The sequence below is a fragment of the Lithobates pipiens genome, unplaced genomic scaffold (genome assembly GCF_037356315.1).
Source record: "Lithobates pipiens isolate NorthernLeopardFrog02 unplaced genomic scaffold, aLitPip1_a1.2 Scaffold_27, whole genome shotgun sequence".
In the NCBI taxonomy this organism is placed as follows: Eukaryota; Metazoa; Chordata; class Amphibia; order Anura; family Ranidae; genus Lithobates; species Lithobates pipiens.
In genome coordinates this window covers 107,399,292-107,416,152 of record NW_027507788.1, presented here as the reverse complement: position 1 = coordinate 107,416,152, position 16,861 = coordinate 107,399,292, and the positions used below count along the sequence as shown (strand labels likewise).

Here is a 16,861-nt window from a genome sequence, read left to right as displayed (position 1 = left end):
CTATATTTCTTCCACTTCCTACCTGTATCAATCAACCTGATGAAGTTTCTTCCAAAATACTTTTATTAGAGAAATAATTTTCTTTTATACAATGTACAAAATGGTGCGGGTACAGTTCTGTATCTCGTCCTTGGCAAGTCTAGGGTGGGGCCCAGACTCCCAAACTTCTACTCTAAGTAAATTTGGATGATGGTACATGTTATATGACTTCTTTATATTTTACACTGTTCTGTGAGGCCACTCATTCTCCCCATTTACACTTATATATTAATAGACATCATTGCTCCACTAACACCATTCATTTTATGTACTCTTTCCATGCAGGCTAGACTCAATGGGGAGATCCTAGAAAAGGGGGTTAATGGACGCTCACCTGTTCCTGAATTTTCCAATCCAGTGCTCGGTCTCCTCTTTTTTGTGCGGGTGGCAGCGCTGTGGCAAATCAGCAAACAGGTGCTGCCTTAAAGGGATGGGGATGCATTTCTCAGCACTCATATATTACGTTGCCATGCCCATACCAAAGCCCCTTGCCATGCCTTCAATGCCTGCCTCCTTTGTTCACCATGCTTCCAGTGACTGTGACCCCTGCGTTCCTCTGCCTTCATGACCCCTGCACTCCAGTGTCTCCACTGTCCCTTGTGTCTCCAGTGACTGTTTAGAGCAGTCCCTGTCTCCAGTGCTTCCAGTCAATGCCAGGACAAGGACATCTAGAGGCCCCCCCCCCCAAGATGCATGAGCATTATGTGTTATGTGTGTCATGTGTCAAGTGCTCCAAAACGAGAACTACTCTGCATGCTGTCCCCCTAAGCATACAATTTCCCCTCCTCCAAGTAAAAATCCACCCCCCTGCTGGAATCCCCCCTCCCAGTACAAATCTTTGCCCCATTCCCCAAATCCCCCCCAGCACAAATGTCACCCCCCCCCCCCAAAACAACACCCTTAATTTTCCCCTCCAAGTACACATTCTCTTTGCCCACTCCAAATCCCCTTCTCCCAGTACAAATCCCCCCAGCAGAAATCCCTCCCCCCCAAAAAATTCCCTTCTAGCACAAATACCCAAATACCCCCCCATCATCCATACTAGCACAAATCTTCTTCCCTAAAAAATTTCCCCTCCTAACACAATTCCACCCCCCCATCATATCACCTCTTCTAGGCACAAACCCCCCAATCCCCCCTCTGAGCACAAGTCCTATTTCCTGTGCATCCTGTTTTACCCGATGTCGCCAGAGCATCAGGTGTCACCTGATGACTACAGAGCATCCTGTGTCACTGATTGACCCCAGATAATCCTGTGACTCTAAGCACACCCTGAACACCTCTGTAATACCAATAACCCCACTTATCTTCAGGTACCCTCCTATAATCTCCTAGACTGTCTACCTCTCGGTGGATAATATGGACACCCATCCATGATGATTTCATCACTAATCAGTAGCTATAACAACAGTTTGAAACAATAATTTTTCTTTTCTTGACTGTTTTTTTTTCTATAAATGAACTCATCTGTATTTTCTTGCAGAAGCTGCAACAAAGCCGGAGGTGATTTTCACTCCAGAATGGAACAAGATCTTTACAGGAGATTCTATAACAATGAGATGTGATATAAAGTCTACAGTAGATGAAATCTATGTCTGGTACAAGGATGGTAATTGGATACATCAAGGGAAGAGCTATACAATTGAAAAAGCCCAGCCATTAGACATTGGAAGATACCAGTGCCAGACGAATATCAGTGACAAAAGTGACTCTGTAAGATTGGACGTTCTAAATAGTGAGTTAAAGTGGATGTAAACCTACTCTCATCCTTTCTAAATGACTGCAATATTGGTCATCTAGAAGGATATACATGCCTCCGGCATCTATACTTATCTGTCAAATGGCTCCCCTCTGTCTGCTATGAGACCTGGGCTCAGTGGGTGAAGTTGTGATGTCAGTAGACTCCCCGCCCACCTTTACACTCTCCTTATCAACATGCATTTTCTCCTGTGTATTTCTTACACTGAACTTCTGCTATGATCACGAATATCCAATCAAAACCCAGAAAAGTCCCCACATGACTTCATTAGGGGTCACTGTGAAAGTGCTGCCCAAACTTGCAAAAACAAATCCTAAGAAATTTATGTAAACTGGATGGTCTTTCTGACTTAAAGGGTAACTCCACTTTTGTGGGGAAAACAATTAGCAAAAAAATAAATAAAAAAATAATAAATAATATAGTGTATGCAATTGCGACACAAATCATATTGTAATTGAATGTTATAAAAAACAACCTTTCTTTTTCAATCTGTAGCTCTGTAATTCTCTTTAAAACGCAATGCAATGCAATATGGCTACCTGGAGGTGTTCTGTACACAGATGATGTACAGAACACCCCCCAGTCATGTCATTTCCTGCTTGTGTGATTGACTCACTGATTTTACCAGAAGTCTGGACTAAGATACAAGATAGATTTTGAGCATCCCCTGCAAAAAAAAATATTTTTTTTTGGTGAGATACTAAAGGAAATCATGTCTAAAGGGATGCAGACCCTGCAATTTCCTCATTAGAACCCTGCAGGTGCAGCAGCTGATAATTACAAAACCACTCCCATACAGGCTCACTTTGCACATGGACACAGACAAACAGCTATTTCTCCAGAATAACAAAAGGTAGGAATTTGCAACAAAGTTTGTTAAAATCCCTGCAATGTACATAGATCACCCAGAGGGAAATATTATTTTCTCAACAAAAGTGGAGTTACCACTTTCAGACCGGACCATTTTGCTGGCTTAAGACCAGACCACTTTTTGCGATTTGGCACTGCGTTGCTTTAACTGACAATTGCGCGGTCATGCGACATGGCTCCCAAACAAAATTGATGTCCTTTTTTTCCCACAAATAGAGCTTTCTTTTGGTGGTATTTGATCACCCTTGCAGTTTTTATTTTTTGCACTATAAACAAAAATAGAGCGACAATTTTGAAAAAAACACATTATTTTTTACTTTTTGTTATAATAAATAGCCCCCAAAAATATATAAAAAAATGTTTTTTCTCTCAGTTTAGTCCGATACATACTCTTGTACATATTTTAGTTAAAAAAAATCGCAATAAGTGATTATTGATTGGTTTGCGCAAAAGTTATAGCATTTACAATATAGGGGATAGTTTTATGGCATGTTTATTAATAGTTTTTTTTTTTACTAGTAATGGCGGCGATCAGCAATTTTTATTGTGAGTGCGACATTATGGCGGACACATCGGACATTTTTGACACATTTTTGGGACCATTGTCATTTATACAGCAATCAGTGCTATACAATTCCTGATTCCTGTGTAAATGACACTGGCAGTGAAGGGGTTAACCAGGTGGTGGCAGTGTAGGGGTTAAGTGTTCCTAGGGGCGTGTTAATAACTGTGGGGGACTGGGCTTTGTGTTAGTGAACACTGAGCTCTGCTCCCATCACATGGTTCAGAGATCAGTGTCACTTGTTGCTAGGCAGAACGGGGAGATGCTGTTTACAACGGCATCTCTCCGTTCAGCCTCCCTGTGATACAATTGCGGGTATCCCCACGGCGATCAAGTCCGCGGGACCCGCGACCAGACTCACGGGGGTCCCGACTGGCACGCAAGCGAGCCGCCAGCGGCACGCATGCGATGGCAGGGCGGCATATAGAAATGGATGTACTTGTACGCCAATATGCCTGTCCATGCCATTCTGCCAACGTACATTGGCGTGCGTCGGTCGGGAACTGGTTAAAGCAAACCTGTGAACTATTTTAACTTCAAAGTAAATGTTATGTCTAAGAGCAAACATTATAGGGTGGCTTCCACTATGGGCCTCTCTAAAGAGTAACAAAATGGAACTAAATCAGAGAGACACCAGAGGAGGTGGGGGTGGGGGTATTCTGGTTAACAAATATCATACATCTTGGGATGTATACTTTTAGGCATGATTTTTGCTACTCTAATATGCTTTTTCTTTTTTTTCTGAGTTCAGACTATGTCATACTGCAGGCTCCTCTGTACATTTTTGAAGGGGATGAAGTCACACTGAGATGTAGCCAATATCCTGGATATATTGCCGGGGAGACTATATTTTACAAGGATAATAATGTGATTCAAGACTGGGGTGCTCAATCTGAGCTATTTATTGAAAACGTATTCATGAAGTCTGTTTGGAGATACGAATGCACAAAGCAGGTCTACCATGATCTACTATATTATCAGCACTCAGACGCTGTGACCCTTTCTGTTCAAGGTAAATGAAGAGTACTGGTAATTCTTTCTTGAATACACTGTTTTAGATGCCAAGTGATTTGTCTGGTGGTTGCCTACTCTTGTGATCTCCCATGCCTGTCGTTTTATATTGCACAGCATTAGTCAGATTACGACACTATTCAGAACCTACAATTTTTCATCTTCTGTGCCACTGCTTAGAGCAAGCACTCCCATTACAAGCCATTTTCATCACTCCCATTACAAGCCATTTTCATCACTTCTATTACAAGCCATTTTCATCACTCCTATTACAAGCCATTTTCATCACTCCAATTACAAGCCATTTTCATCACTTCTATTACAAGCCATTTTCATCACTCCTATTACAAGCCATTTTCATCACTCCAATTACAAGCCATTTTCATCACTCCAATTACAAGCCATTTTTCATCACTCCAGTTACAAGCCATTTTTCATCACTCCCGTTACAAGCCATTTTTCATCACTCCCATTACAAGCCATTTTTCATCCAGTGTGTGGTACTTCAAATGGATATTTTTTTCATATGTAAGGAAAGCATAAAGCACGCTAATGTTGGTACCTTCATATCAAGGGCGTTTTATGAAATCAGTGAGCCTGTGTACATGATCATGTGTTGGGCCCCATTCTGGTGTGGTGTGCTTAGCATGCCACAGTAAAGAGTGAGCAGGGTTTTTACTGTGCCAGGGGTGTAGCTAGGATTGTAAAAGATCTGGGAACCTTTGGGCACACCAAGTAGATAAAGAACAGTGGGCTTTGCCAAATTGCATTAACGGTGGGAGGGACTTAAGGGGACGGTTAAATAAAACAGTTCTCCCTGGTATAATCCTTCCCCTCCTCCATATCAATTTGTCCCTCAGTATAATCCCCCAGGTCAATCCGTCCCTCAGTATAATCCCCCAGGTCAATCCGTCCCTCAGTATAATCCCCCCAGGTCAATCCGTCCCCCAGTATAATCCTCCCAGGTCAATCTGCCCCCCCCCCCAGTATATCCCCACCCCCAGGTCAGTCTGCCCCAGTATAATCATCCTCCCCAGGTACAGTCTGTCCCCCAGTATAACCCTTCCTGCCTAGGTCAATATGGTCTCCAGTATAACATCCCCCGGGTCAGTTTATCCCCCAGTTTAATCCTCCCCAAGTCAGTCTGTCCCCCAGTAGAATCCTCTCAAGGTCAATATGTCCCCCATTATAACCCCCCCCCCCCAAGTCAGTCTGTTCCTTAGTATAAACATTCCCCCTTTGGTCAATCTGTCCCCCAGTATAACCCCTCCAGGTCAATCTGTCCCCCAGTACAATCCCCTCAGGTCAGTCAGACAGGCCTAGAAGGATTATACTGGGACACAGACTGACCCTCAATACAATTCCCCACTATAGTTGATTTTGTAGGCCCAGCAAATGTTTATCAAATCACAAAAAATACACTAAAATCATTATTAGCACACATAAACACAACATAACTTACAAGATTACTGGTTTTCTTTTAATAAATTCTATTTTTATTGAATATTCAAGTTATGTCAAAAGACAGTGGAAGAAACCACTGCCAGAGAGAAAAAACAAAACAAAAAACAATGAGGGCAAGAATTACAATCAATAACATAGATACAGCTCCAAAATGACAGGCTAAGTAGGGTGCTTGAACTACCATTGAGGTGTTGCATAAAGGCTCTATAGTAAGATATGATTAGGAGACATTAATACATTTAACATCATAGGACAGGGAGGATAATGACAGATCTTCAAGCTTCCACAATGGTATCAAGTAAATACTGTAAATAAGGGGCACTGTCACTCAAAGAGAGACACGGCTAAGAAATAGGAGCCTCAGAGGCTATACCAAAGTGGGCTTGGGACACCAGTAAAAGGGGAGAACGGTCACACTGACAGTTCTGTAATAGTTTCAGGGTGCTCCAACCAAGGGGTTCCAGATTTTGTCAAATATAGTTGGACAACCTCTAATGTCATAGGAAGTCATGTACAGGGGAAGCACTGAATTCACCAGAGATTTCCGCTACTGCAGGTAAGGGGGATTAGATGATTTCCAGTGGAAAACTATCTAACTAACATACTCAAACGCATTCTTGTGACTTTGTGGGGGCTAAGGGCTCCACCAGATCCAGTAAGCAGATTTTCACCTTGTGGAACACCAAAATGGCTGTTACCATAGAGATAAATTGGCCAATTGATAAACCTGAAGAACCAGTGGGCCCAAATTTTCCCACCCTATCCGGGACCAAGTAAATGTGGTGAACAATTTTGAATTGAATCAGTCTATCTTTTACGGAGACAAGGTACTGAAAGGGATAATCCCAAACATCATCCTAGTCATCATTGTCCAAGTTAGGAACATCGTTCATCCATCGTTCCCTGCACTTAGTTAAGCTTGCAGGAAGAGCTGGATATACAGCCTGGTACAATACAGAGTGGGTCTTAGGAATGGAATCATTGCGGAGCAGTGACTCCAAATTAATTTCCTAAAGGGTAATGACCGCCAACCCAAACTGGGAGGTGTAGGCATGATGTAGTTGTAAGTAACGAAAAAAATACCAGTTGGGTAGGGAGTATTTAACCTGTAACCTTTATCAAGCGCGAGCCAACTGTGGGCATGAACCAGTTGCCCAGACAGAAAATATTGAAAGAAGTTGGGAAGAGCCAGGCCCCCCATGGATATTAGTTGCTTCAGCGGCGTTGGCATCTCTACTATGGGCCCCTGGCTGTGACAGCTTGCGGCTTCACAGTTGGGTGCCCACTGAGCATGCAGGAGCGGCGTTACGGTCTGTGACCGGCCACAAACCTGTGATATGTCCCAGAAGACTTCAGGGGGGAGAGCTTCTGCTTACGGTCGCCTAGGTGACCGGCAAAGAAAGTGGGAGCAGGTACCTGTCAAATTCAGGTATTTGCTCCCACCCCACCTCCCGAAAAGCTCAGTTTCACAAACAGGAGTTGGGGAGGAGGCCTTAAAGCAGAAGTTCCACTTTTAGGTGGAACTCTCCTGTAAGGACCAGGCCTTTTTCTGACATTTGTTGTTCAGTAGTTTAAATTTGTGTTTTTTTCTGAAAAACTGCTTAGACCCTCCAAACATTTATATATATATATATATATATATATATATATATATATATATATATATATATATATATATATATATATATATATATATATTTTTTTTTAGCAGAGACCCTAGAGAATAAAATGGCAGCCATTGCAATATTTTATGTCACAGTGTAGTTGCACAGCGGTCTTCCAAGCGTGTTTTTTGGGGAAAAAATACACTTTCGTGAATAAAAAAAAAATAAAAACAGTAAAGTTAGCCCAATTGTTTTGTATAATGTGAAAGATGATGTTACGCTGAGTAAAAAGATTCCGAACATGTCATGCTTTAAAATTGAGCATGCTCGTGGAATGGCGACAAACTACGTTGCTTAAAAGAGAAGTATGGGAATCAGGGTTATTGCAGAGTAAAGTAAAAAGTAAATTTAGGATCGGTTTGATGCTGCATCTGTCCCCCGGCGCCACTACACTGAGAACCAAGTGATCAAACACTGCCAGTCTCTGCCAGTCAGTCACAGCTCTCTGCTCTGCCTCCCCCTCGCTTTGGAGCGCTGAGCTGTGGAGGGGGCGTGGCGGCCGGCTCAGTCTCTCAGCGGCTCGCTGAGAGGCTAAGCCGGGTCCAGGGATCTAGGCAGATCCCGATTCCATGGTTGTGATGACACAGAGCCTGGACCAACTCTGCGACGTCAGCAGAGAGCGGACTTAAGTCCACTCTCTGCTGAAAACGGGTCATGGAAGTGCAGAACAGACTACACTCCTGTGATCCACAGAAGTACTGCCAAATGAGCTTTAAAGCGACACTTTAAAAATGAAAGTGATGTCAGACATCACTCCGGTCCTCTAAGGGCATAGAGTCGAGTGAGGGGGGCTATCTTGCCCTCACTTGACTTCCTGCTCATTGCTACAGGGGATCTGATTGTTTTCTCCCTTACCAACAGCTCTGGTAAGCAGGGGAACATCCAGGAAGCAGCGGGGGGTGGGGGGGATGGACCACTCATGCTCTGAACCTTGCACACAGCCATCACACGACAACTGAATAAAAAACAGGGCTGTTCCTGCAACTCTAGCATAGTTGGTAAGATTTTGATAGAATTAAAAATAAAATCTATCAAAAAATTAAGACTTTCTTCAGCACAGAAAAGGCATCCATCCCCATAGGACATTTGCAAAAAACAAAGGCATGCTCTAATTAGGAGTCATGCAGGCAGGCACTGTTTTTTAGCTGTTTTTTTTTTGGCCAGTGTCCAAATCCTCCTGTAGGTGACAGTATAACCCAACTGTCATTGAATTCTCGTGTCTCTCAACAAACACTAAAGAAACGCATTTAAGGATGTATATTAATTAAAGCTGAACACCAGCTTGGACCAATTTAAGTATGAATATCTCATATCTTAGGAGCCATGGGTCCTGGGCCAAGTGGCTTTTCCACTGCACACTGAACACAGGGGGGAACTCACTCTGCACTGCCACCATTCACAGAAGGCCTTGTATTTTGTTTATGTAGCACCCTCTGGTGTGTGCTAGATACAAGAATTTTGAAGTGTAGGTTTGTTAGTGTTTTTGTATTGGTTGAACTACGTGTGCTTGTGTATTTTTTTAACTTATTTACCATGTAACTACTATAGTCCAGTGAGCTAGGGCTGGATGACAGCTTCTCTGGTGCCTCCCCCTGGTCTAGAAGGTTGTAGAAACTTCTAGAGCTAGTGGGTGGAGATTAGGAGGGGCTGTTTGGAATATTTATGAGGGCCTCAGCCAATCCCCAGTAGAGGGCTGGCAGGGGGCAAGGTTCACCTCATAAATAGGCATTAGCCATGCCAAAACAACAGTTGGGTAAAAAATTGACATATAGTGTTGTAGAAGCTGTTTGTGCTCCCTAGTCTGGTTGGGAGGGGTGACCTTGGGCCGGGACACAGGTGCTGGAAGGATCCTGCACAACACAGGAAGGAAGCCCTTCCTGGAGGCATGGGAGCAAGTGGGGGACAGTGTGAGTAGAGCAGCACTACTGGGGACTTACAAGGGGGGATGTCACATGTGCCACATGTAGACAGACAATTCTCCATGCAGACAGCATTATGCCAAGTCTTCATCCCTGAGAGATCTCCTGCAAAGTCAGCCGGGGGGTCAGTCTGGAGGACTGTGGAGGAAAGTTAACCTGGAATGCTAGTGAAAGGGGCAGCTGCAGCCAGATGGGTTGGCAGGGCCTGAAGAGTTGTTGCTGGGACCAGTGTCCACAGAGTATACAAGCTGATCACTGTGTACTGCTACACATCAAGGGGACTAGTTCCTACCTGCAAGAGGCCATTGCTAAATCGGACTGTGCCTGTCAGATCCATTTACAGTGATCCAGCTGGAGTCTGCATGCAAGTAAAGTGGAGGAGTGTCAACTTTCAAGGAGGCTGTTCATAAACTGTGAATAGGAAGATGTCCCTGAAGATGTTGCTAAAGTGTTGTTGATGAAGTCAAGTGGGCATCCCATCATTTCCCATCACCATCCAAGTTATTAACCCTCAATAAACCACAAAAACAAAGTCAAGGACAGTTCTCTGTCTCTGGAGTGCCTGTGGAAATTCAGTGTGCCCGGCTGTGCAAGGTGGGGGATCCCAGTTTAACTGCGGCTCCTTAGGGGGTGTGCTACATTTAATAAATACAAGGCACTCCCTAATTGGACGAGGTGGAGAGGAAGAGTGGTAATGTTATGATCCCTGCCTTGTCCTATCAGAGAACACCTAGTATCCACTGAATAAAATAGAAGGTGTTCTGAAAATGGTGGCTGTGCCAAGCAAGCTCCCTCCTGTGGTCAATGTGCAGAGGAAAAGCCACTTGGCACAGGAACCGATTGCAGCTATTACTGTAGTAGAACTGACTACTGCAGTGATTATCAGCTGTACCAGTAGTAGCCCATCAGGTATGAGATCAGCATACTTACCTAGATCCAAGTTGCATCAACGTAGTTATGCAATAATGGTCATTCCTGGAGTTCAGCATTAATTGGCGATAGATTAATTGGTGTCTTTTATTTCAACCTGGAGTTCAGATTTTAATAAAAGAATTATACTTCTATTATTATACTCCACAAAATGGAAGTATCAACATTCAGGAAGAGATGCTTAAGCGGAACTTCAGTAATTTTTTCATCTTTCCATCTTCTGCTCTTGTTGTTTTAACTTTGGATATTAAAACTTTTTTTTTTCTGCCAGTAAATACCTTATACAGCCCACGTCTTGTTTCTTGTCTGGAAAAAAGCCTAGGCTTATGATATCATGCACAGCTCTCTTGCTCACTCTGGTGAGAGTTTGCCAGGAAGGGAGGGGAGGATGAGTCATAAGAGTGACAATGAGAACTGCAGAGCTATAGCTGTGTCTGTGTAAATCCAGGAAGTGAACAGGCAGCAGCTTCAGCTGCCCACAGTTAAAACGGCTGCAGCCAGACTCAGTGGAGGGAGATTTCTGCAGCATATTTGGCAAGTACAGAATCAGGGTATATATAAAATAATATGCAAAGTGGTTGGAGGGAAGCTTCAGAATGGCAAAGATGTTTTTATTACAAATTATATGAGCAGACTGAAGTTCCTCTTTAATAAATGACTCCTACTGACCATCGGTCCCCAAACCTTTTCAGTTCAGATTACATGAGGAATGATGCATGTTGTTTGATGTGTTTGATGCACTAACAGAACAGGGCAGTAAGGCCCCTTTCACACTGGGGCAGGAGGTGCGTCGGCAGTAAAGCGCCGATATTTTTAGCGTCTCTTTACCGTCGGATTTGCGGCGCTATTCGGCCGCTATTGGGGCGGTTTTACCCCCCACTAGCGGCTGAGAAAGGGTTAAAAACCACCGCAAAGTGCTTCTGTATAGCCGCGCTGCCCCATTGACTTTACCACTTCTTCACCGCTCCAAAGATGCTGCTGGCAGGACTTTGTTTTACAGTCCTGCTAGCGCACCACTCCAGTGTGAAAGCACTCGGGGCTTTCACATTGGAGAGACAGCAGCGGCTGTTTCAGGTCGGTTTGCAGGCGCTATTTTTAGCGCTGTAGCGCCTGCAAAATTACCCAGTGTGAAAGGGGTCTAAGAGTGCCTGGCAGGGGGGTGGGGAATCTGTCCAGATCTATTAAAAAAAAATATATATCTTGTTCTTGAATCAAATTTTTCCATTCACAAACATTGATCTGCATTTTTTTTGTCACTTTCATATTTTAGCGCTGTTCACAACTCCAGATCTAACACTAATCACAGATGGTGATGCTAGGATACTGATATGCCAAACAAGTCTCAGTCCGCTCAGACAGACAACAGAACTGCAGTTTGCTTTCTACAGAGATGGAAGTAATGTTCAGCCATATAGCCTCATTAATAGATATACAGTTTTATCTACTTGGCTGAAAGGTTCTGGGAGCTACATATGTAAAGTGAGAACTTTAACTGACAGAGTGGAGAAAACTAGCTTGCCACTTAAAATTGACGATACCGTGACAGGTAAGCAAATTAGAACTGCACACTAGAGACACAGAGTTCTGTGAATTCATGAACTACAACTACTGTCTGCCATTGCAGCAGACGGCTTGTAGTTCTCAATGAACTTGGAGGGTGCTGGTGAGCGCCCTCGTCGTTCATTGATCTTCCTGCTCTTCAGTAGCTGTCTGCCTGTATGGGAGGTATGGGCAGATGGCTATACTGAGAGTCTGCAGGAGCCTTGCCCTGCAGCTGATTTTGGGTGCAATGCTCTGCAGGCTCCAGAAAAATGTAAACGTAGCCTTGAAGTTTATTTCTAAATGATCGGTGCTTTGTATTGTATTTGCAATTCAGTAGGGAAGTTTTCGAGCTCTCGTTTTTGGAAAAGCTCTGCAAAATGACAGAGATAGGTCAGAGCATTAGCTGTCTCACAGGGAGATGCTCAGGACCTGCAGGGTCAGCATTAGAGAGTTGAAAACTGTTAATTGCTCAGGGCTCTTATCCTATACTGGGCCCCAGTTCATGTAAAGTGGAAGTAGGTGCTGGATGCTAATATTCTCTGTGTCCCAGCTCCAGACACCAGATGTGGCAAAGAAAGAATATGGAGTGTTGTGTGAGGGAGAAACCCTGACTTCTAAGATACTGTAGGTACCGCTTTACCGTAGTTTTAGTGGCGCTATTCGGCCGCTAGCGGGGTGGTTTTAATCCCCCGCTAGCGGCGAAAAGGGGTTAAATTCACTTTCAAAAAGCCGCCGCAGTGGCATTTTGCTGGCGGTATAACAGCGCTGCCCCATTGATTTCAATGGGGAGGGGTGGTGGAGTTCACCACTCCTTCACCGCTCCAAAGAAGCTGCTGGCAGGACTTTTTCTGATGCCCTGCCAGCGCACGGCTCCAGTGTGATTAGAAGGAGCATCCAGTTACCCAAAGAACATAGTGAGTATTGATCTGACTTGGAATTCTCTTTTGTGACTGTGCACTATTGGGAGTGCTGGGCCACATAGGTCTTCTCTAGAGGTACATACCAACCAGTCCCACCTAGTTTGGGAAAGACTTTTTGCTAAGCCTGAGCTAAGTAGTTTCTCTTTGAGAGTTTCATACTATCAACCTCTTCAGTGGCATCATGGGAGAATTGTTCTTTAATCTGGAAATCAAGCAGTTCCTCTCCTGAGGGGTGTATACTTTTGGCCTCTACTATTCTCTTATAAAAGCATTTTGTTCTGAGTTTGGAAGAAGATATGTGTTGTTGGAGTACCGTTTTGGTTAGCGTGTCCTCCCATTTGTACATAGTTCAGGAATATCCCATACAAATCCCTATCCCTATCCAAGTTACCCCAAAAATAAAACAAAAGAAAAAAAGATACCCCTATACTGTTCATTTGGCCAACTGAGGTCACTGTTGCTGTGTGCCTGGCTGCCTCTGCACTAAATGGGAAAGAACCTGAACAATATTCCAGCGGCTTCTTTGGGGATGAGCACTCCATCTGTGACATTCCAGTGTTTCTGCTCTATACATATATCAGTGGCCAGTGAGCTTGACCAGATAAAAGTAAGGGAATTGCTGCTGACTTTTGAACTGTTGAAATTTGCACATTAGTTACATCAGCTGCATGTTTTAGGAAAGGATCATGAAAACAGCTGATAAGTATATTATAAGGCCCCTCTATGGGAAAATTGGGTGAAAACGGGCTGCCTGGCCTGATCATAGAATAGTATAGTAGAATAGAATAGTACCACCATACGTCTGGATTTTTCTGACAGAATGAGATCAGATAGCGATGGATTTCAGCCGTTCCATAGGGGAGACTGCACGGTCTGATCAGGTTCACCTGAAAAACTGAAAGGCGGACCTGATCGAACAGCCTATTTGAAAGGGCCCTAAAGGTGTGGACATGCTTTGGGGAATGGGAAAGTTCATTTATATGTAGCACTGACCCCCAAAGGAGCGGCTGGTTTTTGTCGGGCTTACCGTTACCTCGCCTGCTCACTGTGTCCATCTTATGGGTCCCGTTTTAAAGTGGATTAAAGAATATTAGCTCCGACACTTAGTCCTTTTTCCAAAGATTTATTTGAAAAAAACATGACGTTTTGCAATAGAGGGATAGAGGGTTAAGGGGAGTTCAGGTACCTTGTAATTGTGGGTTAGAGGTATTTTCTTGATCCAGAGGACAAGCAGCTTCCACAGGCTGGATCTAGCAACCACCGGATAGGCCTCTCTCACTGACCTAGCAGCCGGTGAGATGCTCGAACAAAGTCTCTGCCAGAGACTTGTCAAGTCAACTAAATCGACAACCAGCAACTTCTTGAGAAATTAAAGAGTTGTCACACTGTACCAGTTTCTTTCAGCCGATCGAGCGATACTGTGTGATAGGTGACCCGGGATGCGTCCTCCAACTGAGTCTCCAGGCTCTTCCAGAGATACCAGCCTTGTTGCTCGGTCCTCTCCTGAAAAAGTCCTCCCCTGGATCCTCCAGTCACTTGGCTTCTCCCCGCAGGCAACACAGCACAGGACCACCGCTGGATCGGTAGGCCCCAAGACTTTTGGGCCCACCCTTTCAGTTGTAAAAGCATCGCCCCAGCCAACCCCAAGACATAGAGACAGGCAGCACACACCTCAAGCCAGGAAGGCCATGGGGTCGGAAATAACTAACCCAAAAACATGGCGCCTGTACCTTAAGTACCCTTACCCAGAATGCACAGCAGGTGAACCACTCCCACTGGGCTATTTCTGAGTAAAAGGGGTACCCAATGCATTCAGCCTGTTGCATTTCCAATACTTGGTGGTGACAACGACACCCACGGCCAAGTAGAAACTAGCACAACCCAGCTGAACTGATACAGAAACCAGAACTTTGACATAATTAGTATGAGCCAAACTGGAGCTTCAGACAAACTTAAATTTACAAAAACAATAGCGTCTGCTCATTAGGAGCAGGGCACTAGATATATATTGTTAGTGTGACTTTATATCTCTGGTTTAAAAACAAAAGAGATCTTAAACATTATTGGATATATGTTTTCATTATAGGGGAAATCGGCTTTGTACTTCCTGTGACTTTAGCAGTCTTGTTGGTTCTGCTCTTTGCCATCATTGTAATCTTCCTGTACAGAAGAGTACGCCATTATTTTTCTGCTGGCACCCAACAAAGTGAAGGTAGGTCAAATAAAAGGTAAATAGACAACTCTAGATTATTAGTGTATGTTCTCTGTGCACTTTTTTTTCACCTATCACAGATTTGTACCTGAGCTTCTTGAAAAGTTAAAGCGGTATTAAACCCCAAAACAAAAAATGCAATATATTGCAGAATACTAGGTCCTCGATGTGTGACTGCATTTGTTTTATTTTTTCAGACTTTTTTCCTTTATTTCACCTTGTAATCTGGTTAGTAACCCACTTTCTGTTATGTTGGCCATAGCTGACTCATTTTCTTTTTTTCAATCAGCCAAAAAGCAGATAAAAAAAATGGATAGATTCTAATCCACATGAGCAAGACGGATGGAGAAATCTTCCATGATGTGACATTGGGGGTTATTTACGAAAGGTAACGCCACTTTGCACTGCAAGTGCACTTGGAAGTGCAGTCACTCTGAATCTAAGGGGTAGATCTCAAATGAGGGGAAGCTCTGCTGATTTTATCATCCAATCATGTGCAAGCTAAAATGCAGTTTTTTATTTTCCTTGCATATCTCCCTCAGATCTACAGCGACTTTACTTTCAAGTGCACTGCAGTGCAACGTGAATTTGCCTTTAGTAAATAACCCCCAATGTGTCCTGATAGTGTGACTCCTCCTCTCTCAGAATGCATTGATCAGCAGCTGTAGCCAATTGGTTTCAGCCATTGATTGAAATGTTTTTCAACACTCCCCTTCAACAGAAATCGATCGTTATATTGATTTCTGTCAAGTGGGAATGGCCATCAATGGTCCCTGCTGCACCAACCAAATTGTGATCCATCTATGGCGATCCATCTATTGCGAAGCTAAATCCTAGCTAACGCTTTATAAGCAGTTACACTGGGGGTTATTTACTAAAGTAAAATCCACTTTGCACTGCAAGTGCACTTGGAAATAAAATCACTGTAGATCCGAGGGGGACATGCAAGGAAAATAAAAAACAAGCATTTTAGCTTGCACATGATTGGATGATAAAATCAGCAGAGCTTCCACTCGTTTCAGCTCTAACCCCTTAGGCTGCTTTCACACTGGGGCGGTATTCAGGCGTTACAGCGCTAAAAATAGCGCCTGTGTAGCGCCTGAAAAAAACCGGCCCCTTTAACTCCAGTGTGAAAGCTGGAGGGCTTTCACACTGGAGCGATGCGCTGGCAGGACAGTGAAAAAAGTCCTGATAGCCGCATCTTTGGAGCGGTGAAGGAGCGGTGTAATCACCGCTCCTATACCGCTCCTACCCATTGAAATCAATGGGACACCGCGGCAATACCGCCGGCAAAGCGCCGCTGCAGCGGCGCTTTGCGGGCGGGTTTAACCCTTTTTCGGCCGCTAGCGGGGGTTAAAACCACCCCGCTAGCGCCCGCAGACCGCCGCTAAAACGACGGTAAAGCGCCGCTAAAAATAGCGGCACTTTACCGCCGACGCTGCTCCAGCCCCAGTGTGAAAGCAGCCTTAGATTTAGAGTGACTGCACTTCCAAGTGCACTTTCTACCCCCACTATGTTTTAGTTTTTTTAGATAAAGGATTACCAATGGATAAAAGCTGACCATTCTAAGCACCCCAGTCAGTGATAAATGGTTTGTCTCAACCCTCTAACTGTTACTTTATTTTCACTTGATGATCTAGTCAGTAAGAATTTTTCAATTCCACTTGCTATTCAGACAAAGGAAAAAAGCCCACAAAAAGAAAACTAACGCAGACAGCACAAGGATTGGTGATCTGCAATTTAATATACTTTTGCTTTTGTGTTTAATTCTGTTTTAAATAGTAATTTAAAGCTAAAAAAAAAATCACTACAGCTTTATTCAAATCGCCTTTAAAGAAGGATGTCTCATGTTGGGCAGGCGACTGGATTCCGGCGAATACTTCACTGGAGGGACTTATTATTAAAGGGGGCTCCCGGATTCTGATAAGCCCCCTTCCCGCAGACCCTGGCCGTTGGTTGTCGGGAAGAG

The 16,861-nt window shown here is 43.9% G+C and overlaps 1 protein-coding gene across 8 annotated transcripts in view; it reads left to right on the top strand.

Annotated features, from left to right (window-relative positions):
* LOC143934059 (low affinity immunoglobulin gamma Fc region receptor III-A-like) overlaps positions 1-16,861 on the top strand; it is a 90,003-nt gene that overhangs the window by 49,115 nt on the left and 24,027 nt on the right. For 7 of the 8 annotated variants that reach the window (XM_077457344.1, XM_077457342.1, XM_077457338.1 and 4 more), the window contains 4 exons: positions 1,523-1,774; positions 3,982-4,242; positions 11,489-11,764; positions 14,767-14,892. In XM_077457344.1, coding sequence (XP_077313470.1) covers positions 1,594-1,774; positions 3,982-4,242; positions 11,489-11,764; positions 14,767-14,892 — 844 coding nt within the window. In that variant the 5' untranslated portion in view covers positions 1,523-1,593. The remainder of the gene's footprint in view (positions 1-1,522; positions 1,775-3,981; positions 4,243-11,488; positions 11,765-14,766; positions 14,893-16,861) is intronic. The other variant, XM_077457346.1, reaches the window with a different exon arrangement.